General features: G+C 45.6%; 1 protein-coding gene across 2 annotated transcripts in view; it reads right to left on the reverse strand.

Moving 5' to 3' along the window:
• LOC132826318 (WD repeat-containing protein 70) overlaps positions 1 to 27,911 on the reverse strand; it is a 209,799-nt gene that overhangs the window by 173,916 nt on the left and 7,972 nt on the right. For both annotated transcript variants that reach the window (XM_060842153.1, XM_060842145.1), the window contains exon 2: positions 25,798 to 25,861. In XM_060842153.1, coding sequence (XP_060698136.1) covers positions 25,798 to 25,843 — 46 coding nt within the window. In that variant the 5' untranslated portion in view covers positions 25,844 to 25,861. The remainder of the gene's footprint in view (positions 1 to 25,797; positions 25,862 to 27,911) is intronic.

Genomic DNA, 27,911 nt, shown 5'->3' on the forward strand with positions numbered 1-27,911 from the left:
ATTGAAATTAGTGGTGAAGCATGTTAATATAATAGGGCATTTTGAGATCAAGAAAGAAGTGGTGTTGGGTCTCTGAAGAGCATTAAGGTCCCTAGGGTCCAATGGGATCTATACCAGCTTATTTTGAGAGGCAAGAGATGGGATTGCTGGGGCCTTGACCAATATCTTTGTATCCTCGCTAGCTACTGGAGAGATCCCAGATGACTGGCGAGTAGCTAATGTTGTTCCTCTGTTCAATGAAAATAGGGATAATCCAGGAAACTGCAAACTAGTGAATCTCACTATTGGAGAGAATTCTTTGGGATAGGATTTACACGCATTTGGAAAAAGCATGACCTATTTAGGGAGAGTCAACATGGCATTGTGCAGGGCAGATCATGTCTTACTAACTTAATTAAATTTTTTTGAGGAGGTGACAAAGGTGATCGATGAGGATAGAGCAGTGGCTGTTGTCTATGTGGATTTTAGTAAGACCTTCAACAAGGTCCCTCATGGTAGGCTCATCCAGAGGATTAAGATGCATGGGACTGACAGTGACTTGGCTGTGTGGATTCAGAATTAGCTTGCCCATAGAAGATAGATGGCAGTGGTGGAAGGCTGGAGGTCAATGATTAATGATGTTTCACAGGAATTCATACTGGGACCTCTGCTGTTTGTGATATATATATATATAAAAGATATGGATGAAATGTAGATGGATGGGTAGTAGGTTTGCCGATGATGCAAAGATCAGTGGAGTTGTGGATAGTGTAGAAGGTTGTCAAAGAATACAGCAGGAGAAATAGATCAGTTGCAGATGTGGTTACAGAAATAGCAGATGGAGTTTAATCAAAGTGCGAGGTGTTGCACTTTGGGAGAGCAAATGTTAAGGAGAAGTACACAGTTAATGACAAAACAGCATTGATGTATAGAGGGATCTTGGGGTTCAAGTAGCTTGGAAAAGTAGGCTTCAAGGAAAGGGTGCAATTGATATGTGGAGCTTGTTCAAGGAGCAACTACTGAATGACCTTGATAAGTATGCACCTGTCAGGCAGGGAGGAAAGGGTCGTGTGAGGGAGCCGTGGTTTAATAAGGAATTGGAATCCCTTGTTAAAGGGAAGAGGGCGGCCTATGTAAAGATGAGGCGTGAAAGTTCAATTGGGGCGATTGAGAGTTATAAAATCCAGGAAGGATCTAAAGAGAGAGCTAAGAACAGCAAGGAGGGGACATGAAAAGTCCTTGGTTGGTAGGATTAGGGAAAACCCAAAGGCTTTCTCTAGGTATGTCAGGAATAAAAGGATGACTAGGGTAGGAATAGGTCCAGTCAAGGATAGTAGTGGGAAGTTGCGTGTGGAGGCTAAAGAAATTGGGGAGACACTGAATGAATACTTTTCGTCAGTATTCACTCAGGAACAGGACATTGTTGCGGATGTGAATATTGAGTCACAATTAATTAGAATGGATGGCTTTGAGATATGTAGGGAAGAGGTGTTGGAAATTCTGGAAAGGGTGAAAATAGATAAGTCCCCTGGGCCTGATGGCATTTATCCTAGGTTTCTCTGGGAAGCAAGGGAAGAGATTGCAGAGCCATTGGCCTCGATTTTTATGTCCTCGTTGTCTACAGGAATAGTGCCAGAAGACTGGAGGATAGCAAGTGTGGTTCCCTTGTTCAAGAAGGGGAGTAGGGATAACCCTAGTAACTATAGGCCGGTGAGTCCTGCCTCTGTTGTGGGCAAAGTCTTAGAGAGAATTGTAAGGGATAGGATTTATGAACATCTGGATAGGAATAATGTGATCAAGGATAGTCAGCATGGTTTTGTGAAGGGCAGGTCGTGCCTCACAAACCTTATTGAATTCTTTGAGAAGGTGACTAAGGAGGTGGATGAGGGTAAAGCAGTAGATGTGGTGTATATGGATTGTAGTAAGGTGTTTGATAAGGTTCCCCATGGTAGGCTACTGCAAACAATACGGAGGTATGGCATTGAGGGTGAGTTGGAGGTTTGGATTAGGAATTGGCTGGCTGGAAGAAGGCAGAGGGTAGTTGTTGATGGTAAAGGTTCATCTTGGAGTGCAGTTACTAGCGGCGTTCCGCAAGGATCTGTTTTGGGACCATTGCTGTTTGTCATTTTTATAAATGACCTGGAGGAGGGGCTAGAAGGTTGGGTGAGCAAGTTTGCGGATGATACGAAAGTCGGTGGAGTTGTTGACAGTGAGGAAGGATGTGGTAGGTTACAGCGGGATATAGATAAGCTGCAGAGCTGGGCAGAAAAGTGGCAAATGGAGTTCAATGTAGCTAAGTGTGAAGTGATTCACTTTGGTAAGAGTAACAAGAAGATGGAGTACTGGGCTAATGGTCGGATACTTGGTAGTGTGGATGAGCAGAGGGATCCTGGTGTCCATGTACACAGATCTCTGAAAGTTGCCACCCAGGTAAATAGTGCTGTGAAGAAGGCATATGGTGTACTGGGCTTTATTGGTAGAGGAATTGAGTTCCGGAGTCCTGAGGTCATGTTGCAGTTGTATAAGACTCTGGTGCGGCCGCATCTGGAGTATTGTGTGCAGTTTTGGTCGCCATACTATAGGAAGGATGTGGAGGCACTGGAACGGGTGCAAAGGAAATTTACCAGGATGTTGCCTGGTATGGTAGGAAGATTGTATGAGGAAAGGCCGAGGCACTTGGGGCTGTGTTCATTGGAGAAAAGAAGGTTTAGGGGTGACTTGATAGAGGTGTACAAGATGATTTGGGGTTTAGATAGGGAACCTTTTTCCACATATGGAGTTAGATATTACGAGGGGGCATAGTTTTAAATTCAGGGGTGGTAGGTGATGTTAGGGGTAGATTCTTTACTCAGCGAGTCGTGAGTTCATGGAATGCCCTGCCAGTAACAGTGGTGGACTCTCCGTCTTTATGGGCATTTAAACGGGCATTGGATAGGCATATGGAGGAAAGTGGGCTAGTGTAGGTTAGGTGGGCTTGGATTCTATGTTGGGTTAGGTTCTATGTTCTAAGTCCATAGCTCCCTGATAGTGGCTGCTTTCAAGTTAGGATAGTAAAGAAGGTGTATGGCAAGTTTCACCTTGACTGGTTAAGGAATGGAGTACAAGAGTAGCATATCATGTTACAGCTCTATAAGATGCTGGTTAGGCCACACTTCGAGTATTGCATTCAATTTTGGTCACCACATTATTGAAAGGATGTGGAAGCTTCAGAGAGGGTTCAGAAGAGGTTTATGAGAATGCTGCCTCGAGTAGAGGGTATGAGGTATAAGGAGAGGCTAGAAAAACTTGGTTGTTTTCTCTTGAGCAGCGGAGGTTGAAAGGAGACTTGATAGAAGTCTATAAAATTATGAGATGCATAGATAGGGTTGGGATTCAGAAGCTTTATCCCAGAATTGAAATGTCTTTTACATTATACAGGTGAAAGGGGGCAAATTCAAAAGAGATATGAGGACAAGTTTTTACGCAGGGAGTGGTAAGAGTCTGGAACATGCCCCAGAGATGGTAGTGGAGGCAGATATGATAGGGTCATTTACGAGACTTTTACATAAGCATGATTATGCAAGAAATGGAAGGATATGGACCGTGAGCAGGCAGAAGGGATTAGTCTAATTTGGTATCATGTTCGGCACAAACTTGTGGACTAAAGGTCCCATTCCTGTGCTGCAAATTTTTATGTCCTATTTCTCAAAGCAAAAACAGAAATTGCTGGAAAAACTTCAACAGGTCCAGCAGCATCTGTAGGGAGAAATCAGAGTTAACGCTTTGGGCTCAAAATGTTAACTGTGCTTTCAGTCCACAGATGCAAATGTGTTGCTGGTCAAAGCACAGCAGGCCAGGCAGCATCTCAGGAATAGAGAATTCGACGTTTCGAGCATAAGCCCTTCACTTTCAGTCCACAGACGCTGCTGGACCTGCTGAGGTTTTTCCAGCAATTTCTGTTTTTGCTTTGAGAAATAGGACATAAAAATTTGCAGCACAGGAATGTGCCCTTTAGTCCACAACTTTGCGCCAAACATGATACCCAGCTGCAGAGCTGGGCTGAGAGGTGGCAAATGGAGCTTAATGCAGACAAGTGTGAGGTGATTCACTTTGGTCAGAGTAACCGGAATGCAAAGTACTGGGCTAATGGTTAGATTCTTGGTAGTGTAGATGAGCAGAGAGATCTCAGTGGCCATGTACACAGATCCTTGAAAGTTGCCACCCAGGATGACAGGGTTGTTAAGAAGGCATACAGTGTTTTAGCTTTTATTAATAGAGGGATCGAGTTCCAGAACCATGAGGTTATGCTACAGAGGGCTAGATAGGATGGATAGGGAGGGAGGGGTGGGGCTGGGGGGAGGTAGCTGTGAGTACAATAGGTAAATGGAGGTGGGGGTAATGGTAACTGGTTAGAGAGGAGGGTGGAGCGGACAGGAGGGAAGGAAGATGGACAGGTTGAGGGCGGTGCAGAGCTGGAAGGTTGGAACTGGGATAAGGTGAGGGAAGGGGAATTGAGGTAACTAGTGAAGTCCACACTGATGCCGTGTGGTTGGATGGTCCCAAGGCGGAAGATGAGTCATTCTTCCTCCAGGTGTCAGGTGGTTAGGGTGTGGTGATGGAGGAGGCCCATAACATGTATGTCCTTGGCTGAGTGGGAGGGGGAGTTCAAGTGTTCAGTCATGGGGCAGTGGGGTTGGTTGGCGCAGGTGTCCCAAAGATGTTCTCTGAAGCGCTCTTCAAGTAGGCATCCTGTCTGCCCAATGTAGAGATCACCTCGGAGCAATGGACACAGCAAATGACATGTGGAAGTGCAGGTAAAACTCTGATGGATGTGTAAATGCTTCTTTGGGGCCTTGGATGGAAGTGGGGAGGTATGGGCACAGGTTTTGCAATTCCTGCTGCAGCAGGGGAAGGTGCCGGGGGGGGGGGGGGGGGGTGAGGGTGGGTTGGTGGGGTGCGTGGACCTGACAAGGGAGTTGCGGAGGGAATGGTCTTTCTGGAATGTGGATGGGGTATGGAGGGAAATATATCTCTGGTGGTGGGGTCTGTTTGTAGGTGGTTGAAATGGCATTGGATAATGCAATGTCTCGTCTCCCCTCCCCCACTTATTCCTAGTTGCAATCTTCCAATTTGGCACCTCATGACCTGTTCTAAATGTCCATCTGCCTTCCAACCTATTCGCTCCACCCTCCTCTCCAATCGATCACCATCACCCCCACCGCACTCTCAGCTACCCTCCGCCCAGCCCCATTCTCCTCCACTCTCAGCCTCATTGTTGATGAAGGGGTCTTGCCTGAAACATCGATTCTCCTGCTCCTCAGATACTGCCTGACCGGCTGTGCTTTTCCAGCACCACACTCTCGACTCTAATCTCCAGCATCTGCAGTCCTCACTTTCTCCCTGCATAAAAACATTAGGCCACAGCTAGGCTCTTTGAGTGCAGTTCTGGAATCCACATTATAGAAGGGATGTGATTGCACTGGAGAGGGTGCAGAGACTTACCAGGATGTTGCCTGGGCTGGAAAATTTAAGTTCTGAAGAGAAATTGGATTGACTGGATTGTTCTCAATGGAGCAGAGAGGTGATGATTGCTATATATAAAATGATTGGTGGAGGTGCAGGACATGGATAGGATAGACAGGAAGAAACATTTCCCTTTGGTAGAGGGAGCAATGAACACAGGCATGGATTCAAGACATCAGCAGAGGGTTTAGAGAGAATAAGAGGGGAGGGAATCTGGGAATCTCTGCCTAGAAGGCTGGTCAAGGCAGAAAACTCATAATAATTAAGAAGCATTTACACGTAGACTTGCAATATGAGGGCAGGGGGCAAAGTACTAGAAAATGGGATTAGGATATAAGGTAGTTGCTCTTGACCGATGCAGACTCAATAGGCCAAAGGGCCTTTTTCTTTGCTGTGGAACTCCATGACAAGACTTGGGCAGTTAGCAGGCACTATTGCTGAATAATTCTGAACCCCTGACCTGCTCTTGGAGCCACTATTTATATGGTTAGTTCATATAAAGAACAGGAAATGACATCACCACAAAGCCCAGGAATCCCATCCAGGAGAAAGATATAAATAGAAAGCAGGAGACAACAGCTTCACTTCACTTGGAGGTCGCCACTGATAATGTTACCTAGCCAGGTAATGAAACGTCTGGATATCAAAATTACAGCTCAGTGAGCAAACCTACACCCTAAACCTCAACCTGAGCTACAATCCTTCACAAACCTTGCATGGTTAGTTCAGTTCAGTTTCCAGCCAATAGTAATCCCCGGGATACTGACATTGGAGATTTATTTTTGAATCATGATATCATTAAACATCAAGGAGATATAGTTAGCTTCTCTCTTGGTGCCTGGTACTTGCGTCCAATGAATCTTACTTGCTATTTGTCAACATCTTGCTGCATGTGGGCATGGATTGCTCAATATTTTTGACAAAGGTAGACAGATTCTTAGCAGGTCGGGCAGCATTCGTGAAGAAAGTTAAAAAGTTAACAATTTTAATTTGACATGAGATTCAAAACATTAAAACTGTTTCTCTTTTCAAAGATGTAACCAGATTGGCTGACATTGTCCAATGCTTTATGTTTTTATTTTACATTCAGCATCAGCAGTATTTTGCTTTTATTTGGGTGCATTGATTTCTGTTAGGCAGAAGGATGAAGGGTTATTGGGGGTAGGCAAGAATATGGAATTTCAAACAGTCTCACTTGTGATCTTTTTGCATAATGGAGCAAGCTTAATGTTCCAAATAGCAGCTTGCTCCTATTTCTTGTGTTTGTACATTTGTCTCATGAAACTGAAGGCCAAACCGCACGTACTGGGACACATCATGAAGTCAAAACATTACCTGAGAATTTTGTGTCGCAGGATGCAGTCCTCTGATTTGATTATGAATTACTGACATATTTATAGAAACTTGGGATTTTTTTTCTTCATTGTCATTATATTGCCATGTACTCTGTTGAACCTTGGACTTTTTATGTTTAGCATGTGTGATATAGACTGTAATCTACAAATATTTTTACTATCATTTAATTTATATTTGGATATTAAATCAGTGACTTTTTCTTGTATGCACTTCTGTAGCCATGGTGACTTCCTTTCAAAACGCTGAAGGGTGTAATTACAGAATTCCACAGATCCATTACCCTTGAGGTGAAGAAGTTCCTCCTCACCTCAGTCCTAAATTTGCTCCTCTATTTTGAGTAGACAGGCAGGAGGCTGGAAGAACACAGCAAGCCAAGCAGCATCAGGAGGTGGAGAAGTCAATGTTTCGGATGTAACCTTCCTTCCAGACTCTTGCACCCTTTTATTTCCCCTAGTTCTAGTTTCACCTGGCAGTGGAAACAATCTCTCTTATCTATTCCCATCATAATTTTATATGTTTCTACAACATCCTTTTGGATCTAATAGAATGGTGCTGCATTTTGGAAAGGCAAATCAAGACAGGACTCATATATAATGCTAAGATCCCGGGAAGTGTTGCTGAACAAAGACATTGGAGTGCCGGTTCATAGTTCCTTGAACGTAGAGTCTCAGGTACATAGGATAGTGAAGGCAGCATTTAGTATGCTTTCCTTTATTGGTGAGAGCAGTGAATATAGGAGTCGGGAGGTCTTGTTGTGGCAATAGAGGACATTAGTTAGACCACTTTTGGAATACTGTTCAATTCTGGTCTCTGTCCTATAGGAAGGATGTTGTGAAATGCGAAAGGGTTCAGAAAAGATTTACAAGGATGTTGCCAGGATTGGAGGATTTGAGGCTGGAGCAGCAGAGGCTGAGGGGTGACCTTATAGAGATTTATAAAATCATGAGAGGCATGGATAAGATAAATAGACCAAGTCTTTTCCCTGGGGTGGGAGAGTCCAAAACTAGGTTTATAGGGCGAAAGGGGAAAGATGTAAAAGGGAGCTAAGGGTAACTTTTGCAAGCAGAAGGTGGTGGGGTGTGAAATGAGCTGCTAGAAGAAGTATGGAGTCTGGTACAATTACAGCACTTAAAAGGCATTGGGATGGGTACACAAATAAGGGTTTAGAAGGATATGGGCCAAGTGCTGGCAAATGGGACTAGATTACATTAGTATATCTGGTTGGCATGAATGAGATGGACCGAAGGGTCTGTTTCCGTAGAGTACATCTCTACGACTAATGATGTTACTAAAGAAACATACTCCATGGAAACCAGAACACACATACAAGCAATAGCAGCTTTGGAAATGAGCTTGCCTGCCTTAGTGCTCCTGCCTCAAAAACCCCAAATCCAGCTGAACCATTCTCCTGGGAGGTGGCTGCACCAGTCTCCATGGTGGGCGGCACGGTGGCACAGTGGTTAGCACTGCTGCTTCACAGCGCTAGAGACCCGGGTTCATTTCCCGCCTCAGGCGACTCTCTGTGTGGAGTTTGCACATTCTCACCGTGTCTGCGTGGGTTTCCTCCGGGTGCTCCGGCTTCCTCCCACAATCCAAAAATGGTTAGGTGAATTGGCCATGCTAAATTGCCCATAGTGTTAGGTGAAGGGGTAAATGTAGGAGTATGGGTCTGGGTGGTATATGCTTCGGCGGGTCGGTGTGGACTTGTTGGGCCGAAGGGCCTGTTTCCACACTGTAAGTAATCTAATCTAATCTAATCTAATATCAGCTGACTTACTGCAAGAGTTGCATGGCCAGTTGAGACTAGTAATCCTTGCCTCACATGCTCATGTCAGTATGGCATGTGAAAACCACTTATTGGTGGTTCTGGGCAGTTCCACATTTTACCTTCACTGTAGGTTTACTACAATGTACATTAATGGTCACAAACGAAAGGGGATTTGCGACATTTTGTGAAAAATTGTCTGATATGTGCCCAAAGTAATCTCAACAAAAATGTAAAGAAGGGAGCCCTTAGACACACAAGGTCAACACAGGGGCTTTGGGCAAATCTTCAAATTGATTTTGTAGGTCTCCTACCCCCAACATGGCACGACATAATTATACCCTGATTAAAGTAGATACCTTCGCCAAATGGGCAGATGGTTTTCCCACTTGAACCGAGACCACTAAAATCACAGCAAAGGTCCTGTTCAAAAAGATTTTTACTCAATCAGGTTTACCAAGAAGTAGTGAATCAGATCAAGAGACAAAATGTTACAGCCCAGGTGAAGCAGAATGTCAATGACACTATTAGAGATAAAAGAAAGGTTCCACATATCCTATAGGCCCCAAATCAGTGGGATAGTTGAAAGGATTAATTGAACTTTCAGGAATATCCTGGTCAAAATGTTGCAGTAGCACAAAACCACTTGGCTAATGGTGCTTCTTAATGTCCTGGCATTAATAATAAGCACTGTAGCTTCCTCTCCAGAATTTACCTCTTGAACTTGATGACAGACCAAGAGATGTGTAGCCTGGAGCTACTGCTAGGATTAGACCTACTGAGCCAGAAGTAGATGGAATAATGAAAGATAAAGTGGCGACAACAGCTGGTTGAGAATGTAAAAGCAGTCAATTATGTGGCCGCAGATAATACAGTAAGGAAGATACCCAATAATCCAAGACAAAGCCAATGGAGCTGCAGTTGGGACAACATGAAACAACATCCTTCCTGTTCCCTAGATTTGCAGGACCATATAAAGTGAGAGGCAAAGCAATTACAAGGTGATAACAGCACCAAACAAGAGGGGTTTGTATCATTTTAATCAGTTAGAACCATTGGGGGGGGGAGACACGGGAGAAGATAATTCTCATAATTTACATGTAATGTTGGAAGAATATGATGCCCCAAAGTTAGGGAACTTAAAGAGTGGGACTGATGTTTGAATCCAGACCAGGGAATCGCAAGACCAGAGCAAAATGCAGAACCAGCAGATGCACTGTATCTCCCAAACTATTAGTGAACAGGTAGACTCCTCAGGCTCACCAATGGAAATAAAAATAAAGGAAATAAAAAAGGGGTACACAATGGATGAAATAGCCACCCTCCAACCAAAATGGATGAGGGGAAGGGATGCAGGGTTAGAACCAGCCCTTCATGTACACGAATTGGTTGCCAGGGTGCGGAGATTACTATAGTAAAAGGCATAGAATAAACTGTAAGACTGGAACCTATGCTGTTTTTTGCAGGAAACTAAGACAATGTTATAGAACTGAGGAAAAGTCAAACAGGGAGAACTGATGATCATCGTCGTCTTCCTTAGAATTGAGAGTCATATAACTGCGAGATCTTGGCACTGGCAGCTGACAGACTTGTTGTATCAAGACAAGGGGTTGGCAGCGGCTGACTGCAAGTGTAAAACTTTAAGAATTTGAACAAATGTCACAGTAACAACTGCGTGTTGGGATAAGACATGTTTTTTTAAAATCAAACGTTTGGGATCCATTCCTTCCTTCAGGGAACAGCTCTGCCAGGCAAAAGGATGGTGATACTTTTTATGTGGTCTGAGACAAATCTTAAGGATTGGAGACCTACAGTATTAGATGGCTCAGTCAAATGGATTCTAGTGTAAGCCCACGCTTACTACAAAGCCAAGTGTACCATAAAGGATGGGGACAGTTTAGATAGGTATCATGGGCTGGAACCTCTCATTAGCGAGTTTGAGAAGATTTGTAGCTCAGGTTGAGGTTCTGTATGTAAGTTTGCCCGTTAGCTGAAAATCTTGCAGCTCAGCGAGCAAACTTACATTCCGGGACCTTTCATATTGTACAAAGATAGCACACCAACTACCACTATCACAACCTCAGAGCCACAGTGTAGCAAATCTCCGAGGGATACAGGGAAATTGGTTTGGTTTTAGAAGAGATAGTTACCCTCATTCTGGGAAACCACTGGGCATGTCCAGAAGAAATGATCGAAAAAGGACTAACTCAGTGTGAATTTGCCTCTTATGAGCACTGCTCAATGTCTATCCTGCTGATGAATAACCAAACATTTAAGTATGCCGTAGTGGGAGAAATAGACTATATTGTCATGACAACCCAGGATACCAAAACAGAAGGACATGGTGTACCTTAGAACATAGAATAACATCAAGGGCATAAGGGCCTGTGCTGTTCAAAGATCAAACATACCTTTCATTTTACTATCAACCATGTGACTATACAAGTGTTGCTTAAATGTCCCTAATGTATCTGACTCTACTACCATTGCTGGCAGTGTATTCCATGCACCCACCACTCTCTGAGCGAAGAACCTACTTCTGACATCTCCTCTACACCTTCCTCCAATCACCTTAAAATTATGCTCCCCCACGATAGCCATTTCCATCCTGGGAAAACGTCTCTGGCTATTCATTCTATCTTTGCCTCTCATCATCTTGTACACCTCTATCAAATCACCTCTCATCCTTCTTCACTCCAATGAGAAAAGCCCTAGCTCAGTCAAACTTTCTCCATAGAGCTCCCCTCCAGTCAAGGCAGCATTCTGGTAAATCGCCTTTGCACCCTCTCCAGAGCTTCCAAATCCTTTCGATAATGACATGACCAGAATTGAACACAATATTCCATCTGTGGTTCAACCAGGGCTTTATAGAACTGCAGCATAACCTCGTGGCTTTCAAATGCAATTTATAAGAGTCATAGAGATGGAGAGCATGGAAACAGACACTTCGGTCCAATCTGTCCATGCCGACCAGATATTTCAACCCAATCTAGTCCCACCTGCCAGCACCCGGCCCATATCCCTTCAAACCCATAATAGAACATAGAACTTTACCGCACAGTACAGGCCCTTCGGCCCTCGATGTTGCGCCAACCTGTCATACTAATCTGAAGCCCATCCCACCTACACTATTCTATGTACGTCCATATGCCTGTCCAATGACGACTTAATTGTACTTAAAGTTGGCGAATCTACTACCGTTGCAGGCAAAGCATTCCATACCCTTACTACTCTCTGAGTAAAGAAACTACCTCTGACATCTGTCCTATATCTATAACCCCTCAATTTAAAGCTATGCCCCCTCATGCTCACCTTCACCATTTTTGGAAAAAGGCTCTCCCTGTCCACCCTATCTAACCCTCTGATTATCTTATGTCTCTATTAAGTCACCTCTCAACCTTCTTCTATCCAACGAAAACAGCCTCAATCCCTCAGCTTTTCCTCGTAAGACCTTCCCTCCATACCAGGCAACATCTTAGTATTGCCTTAGTATCCCCTGCACCCTTTCCAAAGCTTCCACATCCTCCTTATAATGCAGTGACCAGAACTGTACACAATACTCAAACTGCGGCCGCACCACAGTTTTGTACAGCTGCAGCATAACCTCATGGTTCCGGAACTCGATCTTTCTATTAATAAAAGCTAAAATACTGTATGCCTTCTTAACAACCCTGTCAACCTGGGTGGCAACTTTCAAGGGTCTGTGTACATGGACACCGAGATCTCTCTGTTCATCTACACTACCAAGAATCTTACTATTAGCCCACTACTTTGCATTCCGGTTACTCCGACCAAAGTGAATCACCTCACACTTGTCCGCATTAAACTCCATTTGCCACCTCTGAGCCCAGCTCTGCAGTTTATCTATGTCTGTCTGTAACCTACAACATCCTTCGTCACTATCCAAAACTCCACCGATCTTAGTGTCGTCTGCAAATTTACTAACCCACCCTTCTACGCCCTCATCCCGGTCATTTATAAAAATGACAAACAGCAGTGGACCCAACACCGACCCTTGAGGTACACCACTAGTAACTGGACTACAGGATGAACATTTCCCATCAACCACCACCCTCTGACTTCTTTCAGCAAGCCAATTACTGATCCAAACTGCTATATCTCCCACAATCCCATTCCTCCGCATTTGTACAATAGCCTAGTGGGAACCTTATTGAACGCCTTGCTGAAATCCATATACACCACATCAACCGGTTTACTCTCATCTACCTGTTTGGTCACCTTCTCAAAGAACTCAATAAGGTTTGTGAGGCACAACCTACCCTTCACAAATCCGTGCTGACTATCCCTAATCAAATTATTCTTTTCTAGATGATTATAAATCCTATCTCTTATAACCTTTTCCAACACTTTACCAACAACTGAAGTAAGGCTCCCTTCCTATTCATATACCAATCCAAATGCCTCTTAAATGTTGCAATTGTACCAGCCTCCACCACTTCCTCTGGCAGCTCATTCCATACATGTACCACCCTGTGAAAAGGTTGCCCCACAGGTCTCTTTTATTTCTTTGCCCTCTCTACTAATGAAAGCCAACATACCGTACGCCTTAACAACCCTATCAACCTGGGTGGCAACTTTGATGGATCCATGGACATAAACCCAAAGATCCCGCTGTTCCTCCACACTGCCAAGAATCCAGTTTTTAACCCTGTTATCTGCATTCAAATTCGGCTTTCCAAAGTGAATCACTTCACACTTTTCCAGGTTGAATTCCATCTGCCACTTCCCAGCCCAGCTCTACATCCTGTCAATGTCCCATTGCAACCTCCAACAACCCTCCATACTATCCACAACTCCACCAATCTTCTGTAAGGTGGTGTCATTGGCAAACTTACTAACCCACCCTTCCACTTCTTCATCCAAGTCATTTATAAAAATCACAAAGATCAGAGCTCCAAGAACAGATCCCTGAGGAACACCACTGGTCACCAAGCTCCAGGATGAGTACCAGATCATTCCATCAACCACCACCCTCTGCCTTCCACGGGTCAGCCAATTCTGTATCCAGAGAGCCAAATTTCCCTGTATCCCATGCCTCCTTACTTTCTCAACGAGCCTTGCTTAAGTCCATGTACACCACATCCGCTGCTCTACCTTCATCAATGTGTTTTGTCACATCCTCAAAGAATTCAATAAGGCTTCTGAGGCATGACCTTCCCCTCACAAAGCCACGCTGACGATCTCTAATCATGCTATGATTTTCCAAATCCTGTCTCTCAAAATCCTCTCCAATAATTTGCCTACACTGACGTGAGACTGACTGGTCTGTAATTCCCAAGATTATCCCTATTCCCTTTCGCGACAACGGAATAAACATTTGCATCCTCCAATGATCTGGTACAACTCTGGTGGACAGTGAGTACATAAAAATCATCACCAAAGGGGCAACAATTTCTTCCCTCGCTTCCCGTAGTAACCTTGGGTATATCCCGTCTGGCCCAGTGGACTTATCTATTCTTACATTTTTCAAAACTTCCAGCACATCCTCTTCCTTAATATCAACCTGTTCAAATGTAGCAGCCTGTCTTATGCTGTTCTCACAAACAACAAGGGTCCTCTCACTAGTGAATACTGATGCAAAGTATTCATTCAGGACATCTCCTGCCTCTTCCAACTCGAGGCACAAGTTCCCCTTATTATCCCTGATCGGCCCTACCCATACTCTAGCCATCCACCTAAGTGCAGAACACCTCGGGGTTTAGAACATAGAACAATACAGCGCAGAACAGGACCTTCGGCCCTCGATGTTGCGTTGACCTGTAGACTATTCTCAGCTTGTCCCCCTACACTATTCCAAAATCATTCATGAACTTATCTAAAAAGGACTGTTTAAATGCCCCTAATGTGGCTGAGTTGTCTACCTTCGCAGATAGGGCATTCCACGCCCTTACCACTCTCTGCGTAAAGAATTTGCCTCTGACATCAGTCTTAAATCTATCACCGCTCAATTTGTAGTTATGCCCTCTCGTACAAGCTAACGTCATCATCCTAGGAAAAAGTCTTTCTCTATCTACCTTATCTAATCCTCTGATCGTCTTGAATGTCTCTATGAAATCCCCCCTTAGCCACCTTCTTTCTAATGAGAAAAGACCCAAGTCTCCCAACCATTCCTCATAAGACCTTCCCTCCAGACCAGGCAACATCCTGGTAAATCTCCTCTGCACCTTTTCCAATGTTTCCACATCTTTCCTGTAATGGAGCGACCAGAACTGTACACAATATTCCAAGTGTGGCCGCACCAGCGTTTTGTATAGTTGCAGCATGATATTGCGGCTCCGGAACTCAATCCCTCTACGAATGAAACCTTAACACACCGTATGCCTTCTTAACAGCACTATCCACCTGGGTGGCAACTTTCAGGGATCTATGTACGTGGACACCAAGATCCCTCTGCGCATCCACACTACCAAGAATCTTTCCATCGACCCAGTACTCTGCCTTCCTGTTATTCTTCCCAAAGTGCATCACCTCACATTTAGCTGCATTGAACTCCATTTGCTACCTCTCAGACCAATTTTGCAGTTTATCCAAATCCTCCTGCAACCCGTGACACTCTTCCATGCTGTCCACTACTCCACCGACTTTAGTGTCGTCTGCAAATTTACTAACCCATCCACCTTTTCCTGCGTCTAAGTCATTTATAAAAATGACAAACAGCAATGGTCCCAAAACAGATCCTTGTGGAACACCACTAGTAACTGGACTCCAGACTGAATATTTTCCATCAACCACCACTCGCTGCCTTCTTACAGAAAGCCAGTTTCTAATCCAAACTGCTAAATCACCCTCAATTCCATGTCTCTGCATTTTCTCCAACAGCCTACCATGTGGAACCTTATCAAAGGCTTTACTGAAGTCCAAGTATACCACGTCAACTGCCCTACCCTCATCTACATGCTCGGTCACCTTCTCAAAAAACTCAATGAGGTTTGTGAGACACGGCCTGCCCTTGACAAAACCATGTTGACTATCTGAAATCAAGTTGTTGCTTGCTAGATGATTATAAATCTTATCTCTTACAATCCTTTCCAAAACCTTTCCTACAACAGAAGTAAGGCTCACTGGTCTATAATTACCTGGGTCATCTCTGCTGCCCTTCTTGAACAAGAGCACAACATTTGCAATCCTCCAGTCCTCAGGTATTAAACCTGTAGACAATGACGACTCAAATATCAAAGCCAAAGGCTCTACTATCTCCTCCCTAGCTTCCTAGAGAATCCTCAGATAAATCCCATCCCTAATTCTATCCACCAAGGCTTTTCCATGTCCCCTTCTAACTCGCCCAAGTCCATTCTTCAATTCCTTCCTGGCTACCTTGTAACTCTCTAGAGCCCTGCCTGTTCCTTGCTTCCTCAACCTAAGTAAGCTCTTCTTCCTATTGACTAGATGTTCCACATCTCTTGTCATCCAAGGTCTCTTTACTGTATCGTTCCTTGCTTGCCTCAGTGAGACAAACCTATTCTGCATTTGCAACAAGTGCTCCCTAATAAACTTCCACATTTCTGTTGTGAATTCCCTGAGAATTAGTGAGTTTTGAGAAGATGTGTAGCTCAGGTTGAAGTTCTGGATGCAGCTGTGCTCGCTGAGCTGGAAGGTGCGTTTTCAGACATTTTGTCACCATACTGGGTAACATCTTCAGTGAGCCTCCAGGTGTAGCCCACTTTCTATTTATATGCTTGGGTTTCTTTGGGTTGGTGATGTCATTTCCTGTTCTTTTTCTTAGGGGGTGGTAAATGGGATCCAAGTCCATGTGTTTGTTGATAGAGTTCAGGTTGGAATGCCATGCTTCTAGGAATTCTCGCGCATGTCTCTGTTTGGCTTGTTGTAGGATGGATATCTTGTCCCCAGATGAAGTGGTGTCCTTCCTCATTCATATGTGAGGATACTAGTGAGAGTGGGTCATGTCTTTTTGTGGCTAGTTGGTGTTCATGTATCCTGGTGGCTAGTTTTCTGCCTGTTTATCCAAAGTAGAGTTTGTTATAGTTCTTGCACGGTATTTTGTAAATGACATTAGTTTTGCTTGTTGTCTGTATGGGGTCTTTCAAGTTCATTAGCTGCTGTTTTAGTGTGTTGGTGGGTTTGTGGGCTACCATGATGCCAAGGGGTGAGTAGTCTGGCAGTCATTTCAGAGATGTCTTTGATGCATGGGAGATTGGCTCGGGTTTCTGGAAGTGTTTTGTTTGCTTGTTTGGGTCTGTTGTTCTGAAATTGGCAGACTATGTTCATTGGGTACCCTTTTTTTTTTAAATACACTGTATAGGTGATCCCCCTCTGCTCTTCGTAGTTCCTCTGTGCTGCATTGTGTGGTGGCTTGCTTGAATAATGTTCTAATGTAGCTTCATCAGTTGGGGTTGGGATGACTGCTTCTGTAGTTCAGTATTTGGTCCATATGTGTTGTTTTCCTGTAGACGCTGGTTTGAAGTTTCCCATTAGTTGTTCGCTCTACTGCAACACCACAGAATGGCTGTTTGTTGTTGTTTTCCTCCTCTTCAGTAAATTCTATGCCTGCAAGGGTTATTATTGATGGTCTGGAAGGTTTCCTCTAATTTGTTTCGCTTAGTGATGACAAAGGTGTCATCCACATAACGGACCCAAAGTTTGGGTTGGATAGTTGGCAGAGGTATTTGTTCAAGTCTCTGCATGACTGCCTCTGCTAAGAACCCTGATATCAGAGATCCCATGGGTGTTCCGTTGGTTTGTCTCTAGGTTTTGCTGTTGAAAGTGAAGTGTGTGATAAGGCATAGGTCCACTAGCATGATGATATTCTCCTTGATTATGAAGTTGGTGGTGTTTGGTACATGTGTATTTGGTTCTTCTAATAGTGTAGTCAGTATTTCCTTGGCCAGGTTGATGTTGATGGATGTGAACAGGGCTGTTACATCAAAGGAGACCATTATTTCATTCTCTTCTATCTTAGTGTCTTTGATGGTCTTCAGAAATACTTGGGTGGAGTGGAAGGACTGGCATGAGTGTTTTACTAAGTGTTTTAATCTTTGGTATAGCTCCTTGGCCACTCTGTAAGTTGGTGTTCCAGATAATGAGACTATGGGTCTGAGGGGGTTCCTGGTTTATGAATTTTGGGTAATCCGTAGAAGCGTGGTGGGTTGGATCCGTCTGGTTTCATTTTTTGGAAGTTGATCTTATTTATTTCTCCATATTTCTGACATTTTTTGAGTAGGGCTGTGATTCGGTTCTCTAGTTGTGGGGTAGGGTCAATCACTATTTGTTGCTTAGTGTTTGTATCTGTAAGTAGTGCGTTTGCTTCCTCAATGTGGTCTCTTTGATTTAAAAGGACTGTCCAGCATCCTTTGTCTGCAGATAGGATAACAATTATTTTTAGTCTTTCTCGAGCTTTCCTTTCTTGTGTGTCAAGTGTGTTTCCTTCCCTTTTCCTGCTTCATGTTCCCAAAGTTCCCAAACCAGGAGCCCCCCTCAGATCTCAGGAAAAGAACCTAACACCAGGCTTATTGCAAGAGACCTGGCCGCTGTGGCTTTCCCTTGGTAGGTCCTGTTACTCCCCTCAACAGTATGCAAAATGGTATACTTATTCTTGAGGCGAACAGTCACAGGGGATCCCCGCACTGACTGCCTTTTCCTTTTCCCTCTCCTGATGGTCACCCACCTACCTATATCCTGTAAGTTACATGTGCGTGACTACCTTCCTAGAACTACTCTGTATCATCCCCTCAGCCTCCTGAAGTTCATCCAGCTCTAACTCCCTAACGTGGTCTGTGAGGAGCTGGAGTTGGGTGCACAGTCATAGTGACCCTTATCTCCCACATCCTGCAAAAGGAGCATGCAATTGCCCCAACTTCCATCCCCTCTGCTCTAAACTGCCAAGAGATTTTACAAAAAAAATATGGAAAGTATGTGGCTATCAGCAATATCTCTTCAGGCTTGTCACAGAGACATAGACCTGAACCAGATGTTTTGGTCCAACTCATCCTTGCCAACCAGATATCCAAAACTAATCTAGTCCCATTTGCCAGCATTTAGCCCATATCCCTCTAAACCCTTCCTATTCATATATCCATCTAGATGCCTTTTAAATGGTGTGATTGTACCAATCTCCACAACTTCCTCTGGCAGCTCATTCTGAACACGCACCACCCTCTGCATGAAAAAGTTGCCCCTTAGTTCCCTTTTATATCTTTCCCTTCTCTCCTTAAACCTAGTTTTGGACTCTTGGGGAAAAGACCTTGATTATTCACCGAATCTATGCCCCTCATGACTTTATAAACCTCTATAAGGTCACCCCCTCAGTCTCTGCGCTCCAGGGAAAACAGCCCCAGCCTTTTCAACCTCTCCCTGTAGCTCAAACTTCCAATCCTGGCAACATCCTTGTAAATCTTTTCTGAACCCTTTCAAGTTTCACAATATCCTTCTGATAGGAAGGAGACCAGAAATGCACACAATATTCCAAAAATGGCCCAATCAATGTCCTGTACAGTTGCAACATGACCACCCAACTCCTCAACTCAATACTCTGACCACAAAAGGCCAAATGCCTTCTTCACTATTTTGTCTACCTGCCACTCTACTTTCCAGGAGCTATGAACCTGTACTCCAAGGTCTCTTTGTCCAGCAACACTTCCCAGGACCTTACCATTAAGGTGTGTAAGTCCTGCCCTGATTTGCCTTTCCAAAATGCAGCACCGCACATTAGCACCTTGACCTTTCACTACCAAATTGTTTAAGCCAGAACCTGATGACAAACTACACATGACTTTATTCGTCCACAGACGAAAATTTATAGCAGTTCGTAGCTACAAAACTTCCACATGTTCTATGCTTCACTGAAGACTGGATGAAGATCATTTCTGAGGTAAGGGAAGTCATCCATGAATGAGTTATTCATGAGGAGGTTAAAACTCACAGAGAAGGAGCAGAGAGGGACTTAACAGGCTCCAAGTTTCTGGAGTAAAATTTGGAATTGAGGTCCATCCATGGATCAGAATTGTGTCTCACATGATGGTTGTACTGCAACTTTTTATACTTATTGTTGTAATCATCTTATTTAGTTTTGTTGAAATGGAAAGTTAAGAATTGGAAGCGACTCACAACAGGGATTGGTCTTTGATACCAAAAGATAGCTCATATGTAATAGTTAGTTATTATAGGGTAACAATAACATAGACATAGCTAGTTCATGGTATTTCTTACGAATCGTTCATTTGTATTGATATTCTGTGTATCTTGCAAGATGCAAAAAGCGTATAATATTGTTGCTGCAGAACAAAAGGAAAATCAGTAGGATATCATAAGTGTAATCCGAGTTCCAAATCAGCTTATGATTATGGCTTAAGTACAATGATCAAAATGGCATTTCAAACAATACAAATGAAGTCATGCTTTATTGAGAATATATTGCTTTAAGAAGGTAATGCTCACCACTGTCTGGAGATGCCCTGGAGGATGTAGTATACCCAGAAGGGACTATACTCACACAAATGTTTGGATCAAAAGGGAAGGGATATCAGATAAGGCTGAAGATAACCGGAACTGATAAGAGATTATACAATGTGCTGTTATGAGTGGAATTACGCTGAATTCAGGGCTGCTAAAAGCTAAGATTGCAAGAAATCAGTAAGCTGCAAATGTGTTGCTGGTCAAAGCACAGCAGGTTAGGCAGCATCTCAGGAATAGAGAATTCGACGTTTCGAGCATAAGCCCTTCATCAGGAATAAGAGAGAGAGAGCCAAGCTGGCTGAGATAAAAGGTAGGGAGGAGGGACTAGGGGGAGGGGCGATGGAGGTGGGATAGGTGGAAGGAGGTCAAGGTGAGGGTGATAGGCCGGAGTGGGGTGGGGGCGGAGAGGTCAGGAAGAGGATTGCAGGTTAGGAGGGCGGTGCTGAGTTGAGGGAACCGACTGAGACAAGGTGGGGGGAGGGGAAATGAGGAAGCTGGAGAAATCTGAATTCATACCTTGTGGTTGGAGGGTTCCCAGGCGGAAGATGAGGCGCTCCTCCTCCAGCCGTCGTGTAGTTGTGTTCTGCCGGTGGAGGAGTCCAAGGACCTGCATGTCCTCGGTGGAGTGGGAGGGGGCGTTAAAGTGTTGAGCCACGGGGTGATTGGGTTGGTTGGTTCGGGCGGCCCAGAGGTGTTCTCTGAAGCGTTCCGCAAGTAAGCGGCCTGTCTCACCAATATAGAGGAGGCCACATCGGGTGCAGCGGATGCAATAGATGATGTGTGTGGAGGTACAGGTGAACTTGTGGCGGATATGGAAGGATCCCTTGGGGCCTTGGAGGGAAGTGAGTGTGGAGGTGTGGGCGCAAGTTTTACATTTCCTGCGGTTGCAGGGGAAGGTGCCGGGGGTGGAGGTTGGGTTGGTGGGGGGTGTGGATCTGACAAGGGAGTCACGAAGGGAGTGGTCCTTGCGGAACGCTGATAGGGGAGGGGAGGGAAATATATCCTTGGTGGTGGGGTCCGTTTGGAGGTGGCGGAAATGGCGGCGGATAATACGTTGTATGCGCAGGTTGGTGGGGTGGTAGGTGAGAACCAGTGGGGTTCTGTCTTGGTGGCGGTTGGAGGAGCGGGGCTCAAGGGCTCTCCCCCTCTCTGAGGATGAAAGATCAGTCCTCAGCAGGGGCCTCACCTTCGTTTCCCTACGCCCTCGGATCAATGAGTTCAACACGCGGCGAGATATTGAACAATTCTTCCGCCGCCTTCGCCTCCGTGCCTACTTTCACAACCAAGACTCCCGCCCACCCTCTGACGACCCCTTCTCCCGCCTCCAACACACCCCATCCACCTGGACACCCCGTGCAGGCCTCCTACCCGCCCTCGACCTCTTTATAGCCAACTGCCGCCGTGACATCAACCGACTCAACCTGTCCACCCCTCTCACCCACTCCAACCTCTCACCCTCAGAACGTGCAGCCCTCCACTCCCTCCGCTCCAATCCCAACCTCACCATCAAACCCGCAGACAAGGGAGGCGCGGTGGTAGTTTGGCGCACTGACCTGTACACCGCTGAAGCCAAACGCCAGCTCGCGGACGCCTCCTCTTATCGCCCCCTTGACCACGACCCCACCTCCCACCACCAAACCATCATCTCCCAGACCATCCAGGACCTCATCACCTCAGGGGATCTCCCATCCACCGCCTCCAACCTCATAGTCCCACAACCCCGCACCGCCCGTTTCTACCTCCTGCCCAAAATCCACAAACCTGCCTGCCCCGGCCGACCCATTGTCTCAGCCTGCTCCTGCCCCACCGAACTCATCTCCCAATACCTCGACACGGTCCTGTCCCCTTTAGTCCAAGAACTCCCCACCTACGTTCGGGACACCACCCACGCCCTCCACCTCCTCCAGGATTTTCGCTTCCCGGTCCCCAACGCCTTATTTTCACTATGGACATCCAGTCCCTGTACACCTCCATCCCCCATCACGAAGGACTCAAAGCCCTCCGCTTCTTCCTTTCCCGCCGCACTAACCAGTACCCTTCCACTGACACCCTCCTTCGACTGACTGAACTGGTCCTCACCCTGAATAACTTCTCTTTTCAATCCTCCCACTTCCTCCAAACTAAAGGAGTTGCCATGGGCACCCGCATGGGCCCCAGCTATGCCTGCCTCTTCGTAGGATATGTGGAACAGTCCATCTTCCGCAACTACACTGGCACCACCCCCCACCTTTTCCTCCGCTACATCGATGACTGTATCGGCGCTGCCTCGTGCTCCCACGAGGAGGTTGAACAGTTCATCAACTTTACTAACACCTTCCATCCCGACCTGAAATTCACCTGGACTGTCTCAGACTCCTCCCTCCCCTTCCTAGACCTTTCCATTTCTATCTCGGGCGACCGACTCAACACAGACATCTATTATAAACCGACTGACTCCCACAGCTACCTGGACTACACCTCCTCCCACCCTGCCCCCTGTAAAAACGCCATCCCATATTCCCAATTCCTTCGTCTCCGCCGCATCTGCTCCCAGGAGGACCAATTCCAACACCGCACAACCCAGATGGCCTCCTTCTTCAAGGACCGCAGATTCCCCCCAGACGTGATCGACGATGCCCTCCACCGCATCTCCTCCACTTCCCGCTCCTCCGCCCTTGAGCCCCGCTCCTCCAACCGCCACCAAGACAGAACCCCACTGGTTCTCACCTACCACCCCACCAACCTGCGCATACAACGTATTATCCGCCGCCATTTCCGCCACCTCCAAACGGACCCCACCACCAAGGATATATTTCCCTCCCCTCCCCTATCAGCGTTCCGCAAGGACCACTCCCTTCGTGACTCCCTTGTCAGATCCACACCCCCCACCAACCCAACCTCCACCCCCGGCACCTTCCCCTGCAACCACAGGAAATGTAAAACTTGCGCCCACACCTCCACACTCACTTCCCTCCAAGGCCCCAAGGGATCCTTCCATATCCGCCACAAGTTCACCTGTACCTCCACACACATCATCTATTGCATCCGCTGCACCCGATGTGGCCTCCTCTATATTGGTGAGACAGGCCGCTTACTTGCGGAACGCTTCAGAGAACACCTCTGGGCCGCCCGAACCAACCAACCCAATCACCCCGTGGCTCAACACTTTAACTCCCCCTCCCACTCCACCGAGGACATGCAGGTCCTTGGACTCCTCCACCGGCAGAACACAACTACACGACGGCTGGAGGAGGAGCGCCTCATCTTCCGCCTGGGAACCCTCCAACCACAAGGTATGAATTCAGATTTCTCCAGCTTCCTCATTTCCCCTCCCCCCACCTTGTCTCAGTCGGTTCCCTCAACTCAGCACCGCCCTCCTAACCTGCAATCCTCTTCCTGACCTCTCCGCCCCCACCCCACTCCGGCCTATCACCCTCACCTTGACCTCCTTCCACCTATCCCACCTCCATCGCCCCTCCCCCTAGTCCCTCCTCCCTACCTTTTATCTCAGCCAGCTTGGCTCTCTCTCTCTTATTCCTGATGAAGGGCTTATGCTCGAAACGTCGAATTCTCTATTCCTGAGATGCTGCCTAACCTGCTGTGCTTTGACCAGCAACACATTTGCAGCTGTGATCTCCAGCATCTGCAGACCTCATTTTTTACTCGAAGAAATCAGTAAGGCATGCATTTGGACAAAACATTCAGGACGGGTCACGTGCACGAAGACATACACTTGGCACAGAGACCTGTATATAAAGAGCCGGAGAAAGTTCCTTTGTACAGTAGAACTTTGAAGAATAACACAACAAGGGGTCCTCTACGTCAGGAAGTGTGGTGAAGACACTAAGCTTAGTCAAATGCCAACTCTCCCGGGCAATAATATTGGGGGTTTGTTACAGAACCCAGGGTAGTGTAAGACAGTGATCGAAATATTTCTAGTAATTAAAAGCATTTGTTATTTGTTTATGTTCTTAATAAATTAATCGAGATTTATAGAGCTTTAAGTGTCTCCGCTGTATCTTTGTCTATGTTACAGGTTGCAGGGGGACTTGGATAAACTGCAGAATTGGGCTGAGAAGTGGCAAATGGAGTTCAATGCAGCTAAATGCGAAGTGATTCACTTTGGGAAAAATAAGAGGAAGGCAGAATACTGGGTCAATGGAAAGATTCTTGGCAGTGTGGATGTGCAGAGGGATCTTGGACAGATCCCTGAAAGTTGCCACCCAGGTGGATAGTGCTGTTGAGAAGGCATACGGAGTATTAGGTTCCATTCGTAGAGGGATGGAGTTCCGAAGCCACAATATCATGCTACAACTATACAAAACACTAGTGCGGCCACACTTGGAATATTGTGTACAGCTTTGGTCCCCATATTTCGGGAAGGATGTGGAAGCATTGGAAAAGGTGCAGCGGAGATTTACCAGGATGTTGCCTGATCTGGAGAGAAGGTCTTATGAGGAAAGGCTGAGAGACTTGGGTCTTTTCTCATTGGAAAGAAGGCTAAGAGGGAATTGGATAGAGACATACAAGATGATCAGAGGATTAGATAGGGTAGATAGTGAAAGTCTTTTTCCTAGGATGATACGTCAGCTTGTATGAGGGGGCATAACTACAAATTGAGGGGTGATAAATTTAAGACAGATGTCAGAGGCAGGTTCTTTATGCAGAGAATGGTAAGGGCTTGGAATGCTCTACCTGTTAATGTGGTCACCTCAGCCACATTAGGGAGATTTAAACCATCCTGAGGTAAGCACATGGATGATTTTGAGATACTGTAGGGGGATGAGCTGAGAATAGTTCACAGGTCGGTGCAACATTGAGGGCCGAATGGCCTGTTCTGCACTGCTGTCTCTCAAAGGAGAAAGTGAGGACTGCAGATGCTGGAGACCAGAGCTGAAAACTGTGTTGCTGGAAAAGTGCAGGTCAGGCAGCATCCAAGGAGCAGGAGAATCGACGTTTCAGGCATAAGCCCTTCTTCAGGAATTCCTGAAGAAGGGCTTATGCCCGAAACGTCGATTCTCCTGCTCCTTAGATGCTACCTGACCTGCTGCGCTTTTCCAGCAACACATTTTTCAGCTGTTGTCTCTCATAGATAATCAACAGGGTGCTTCAATATCATTGAACTTGTGTTGTGTGTAATTAGATTTATCCTACCTTATCTTCATTAGTTTTGTAACATAAAATGAATAAAATATATTTGTTTCATTTTAACAATTAAAGCAGTAACATTTCACACATGTTTCTTGAGACATAATGTTTTGAGAAAACCATAACCAAACATATGGTCTACATAGCCACATTTCATTCTGGGATCTAATTTGTTCAGTCATAACACGAACTGGGATTATAACACATGATCCTCTCTTGTATTTTCAACTCAAATGTCATAGATACCCAGTTTCATCTTTCTGTCACTTTCACACAGAGATAGTTTTACTCTGTGCCTAACTCTGCATTGTGTTGTTCTTGGCAGTGTTTGATGGGAACCGTGGAAAGGAAGGCTTACTTCAATTCTCAAAAAGTCAAGGGAATTTACGCTGCATCTAACCCTTTGCTGTCCCTATCCTGGGAGTGTTTCATGGACGCTATCAAGGAAGCTTCACTTTCAGTTTATAAGAATAGAGCAAGTATAACTTCTGTTATCTAATCCATGCTGTGCCTGACCTTGGGAGTGTTTGATATGGACACTTTTGAGAGAACTTTCCTTTCAATTTAAAAGTGTAGAGACAGCTTTACTCTGTATCTAATCCCTTCACCTACCACTAATGTCATTTACCACCACTTACCAAAGCCGGAGAAACCCATTACGGCCCCAACGTCAGGATCAGTCATTTCAACGTCAGTTGAAACCTAAAAACAAAGAGTTCAAATCAAGGAACGTCACCACTCACTGAGAACTGCTCTGAATCTCCCCACCATTCCTTTTGCACACAACACTTCCATCCTTGAATCATCCCCTGAACACCATTGCATTGATAAGAGCCTGATAAGAACTCAAAAAGTATGATCCTGGTCCTGGGTTCAGCAGGTCATTTCTCCTGGGGCCACCCACCCTATTCCCTGTTTACTCCTCCTCAATTTCTCACTCTTCTGATTTCCTCGATTTCTCTTTCAATCTTCCTCCTATCCCATCGCTGTCATCTGGGAAGTTTTATTACTTTTGTAGAGTGTTAAAAGAATGATAATAAATGATTATTGTTCAGGAACTTGAATTCTTAAGTGGGGGAAAACTGGATTTTAGCTTTCTGGTTCAAAACAGCACTTAAGAGAATTCATAGGATTTTAGCTAAATGACCAGTGTCCCACCTGGGATGATAATTGCTGGGGACTTTGATTACTTGAGTTTTAAAACCACCCAAGAGACAGAAAGTGAAACAGATTCACCCCAGGGTAGAGCATATCAGCAGAAATGCTGTCATCAGCAGTCTCCAAACAGTCAGGGCTGGAAGAAGTCCTGAGGTGCTTAGAAGTCGGTGAGAAGAAAGCTTCAGAAGTAGGCAGCTTCTGGGCTGTCAAAGAAAGACATCCTAAATACATGTCAAGGTAGAGAAGCAGGACGCAGGGAGAAAGTGAGGACTGCAGATGATGGAGTCAAAAAGTGTGTTGCCAGAAAAGCACAGCAGGTCAGGCAGCATCCAAGGAGAGGCGATGTTTCGGGCATATGCCTGAATTCCTGATGAAGGGTTTATGCCCGAAATGTCGCCTCTCCTGCTCCTCGGATGTTGCTTGACCCACTGCGCTTTTCCAGCGTCACACGTTTTGAAGCAGGAGGCTGGAAGAACACAGCAAGCCAGGCAGCGTCAGGAGCTGGAGAAGTCAATGCTTCGGGTGTCAGCCTTCTTCAGGACTGGGGGCGGGTGTAAGGGGAGCTGCAGATAAAAAGGTTGGGAGTGGGCAGGATGGTGAGGTCAGGATAGGTAAACACAGGTAGAGGGTATGATCTGATTGGCAGCTGGATGGAAGAAAGGGTCAATGAGAGGAATGGAATGGAGGGGGAGGGGTTGGGAAGAGAGGTTATTTGACATTGGAGAACTCAGTTTGAGTCCTCTGGGCTGGAGGGTGCCCAGGCAGAAGATGAGGTATTGTTCATCCAATTTGTGATCCGATTCGCTATGATAATGGAGAAGGCAAGGATGGTCATGTCAGAAAGGGAGTGGGAAATAAAATGGACGGTGACTGAGAGATCCGGTTGGCCCCCATGTGCCTGGCTGAGATGCTCAGTGAAACATGCCCTGAGTTTATGTTTAGACTCAATGATGTAGAGAAGACCACATCGGGAGCACCAGATACGGTAAACTAAATTGGAACTGAGGTTAGTGATCCTCTGTCTCAACTCTAAGGACAGCTGTGGGCCATGGATGGAGGTGAGAGGGATGGTGTGCTGGCACTCGCTGTCCACCCTATCTAATCCTCTGATCCTCTTGTTTGTCTCTATTAAGTCACCTCTTAACCTTCTTCTCTCGAATGAAAACAGCCTCAAGTACCTCAGTCTTTGCTCATACAACCTTCTTTCCACACCACGCAACATTCTGGTAAATCTCTCTTGTACCCTTTCCAATGCCTCCACAATCTTTCTATAATGCGGTGACCAGAACTGTACGCGATATTCCAAGTGTGACCGCACCAGAGTTTTATACAGCTGCAACATGATCGTGTGGCACTGAAACTCAAACCCTCTACCAATAAAACCTAACACACCGTAGACCTTCTAAACAACCCGATCAACCTGGGTGGCAACTTTGAGAGACCGATGCACATGGACACCAACTCAATAGCCTAATCTCCCCATAGGCTTTGGTCCTATTTGCCCCAACTGCTCTATCTAGCTGCACCCTGAATATATTCAATGTTTTGGCATCAACTACCTCCTGCAGCAATGAATTCCACAGGCTCACTGCTC

Source organism: Hemiscyllium ocellatum, chromosome 2 (assembly GCF_020745735.1).
Source record: "Hemiscyllium ocellatum isolate sHemOce1 chromosome 2, sHemOce1.pat.X.cur, whole genome shotgun sequence".
In the NCBI taxonomy this organism is placed as follows: domain Eukaryota; kingdom Metazoa; phylum Chordata; class Chondrichthyes; order Orectolobiformes; family Hemiscylliidae; genus Hemiscyllium; species Hemiscyllium ocellatum.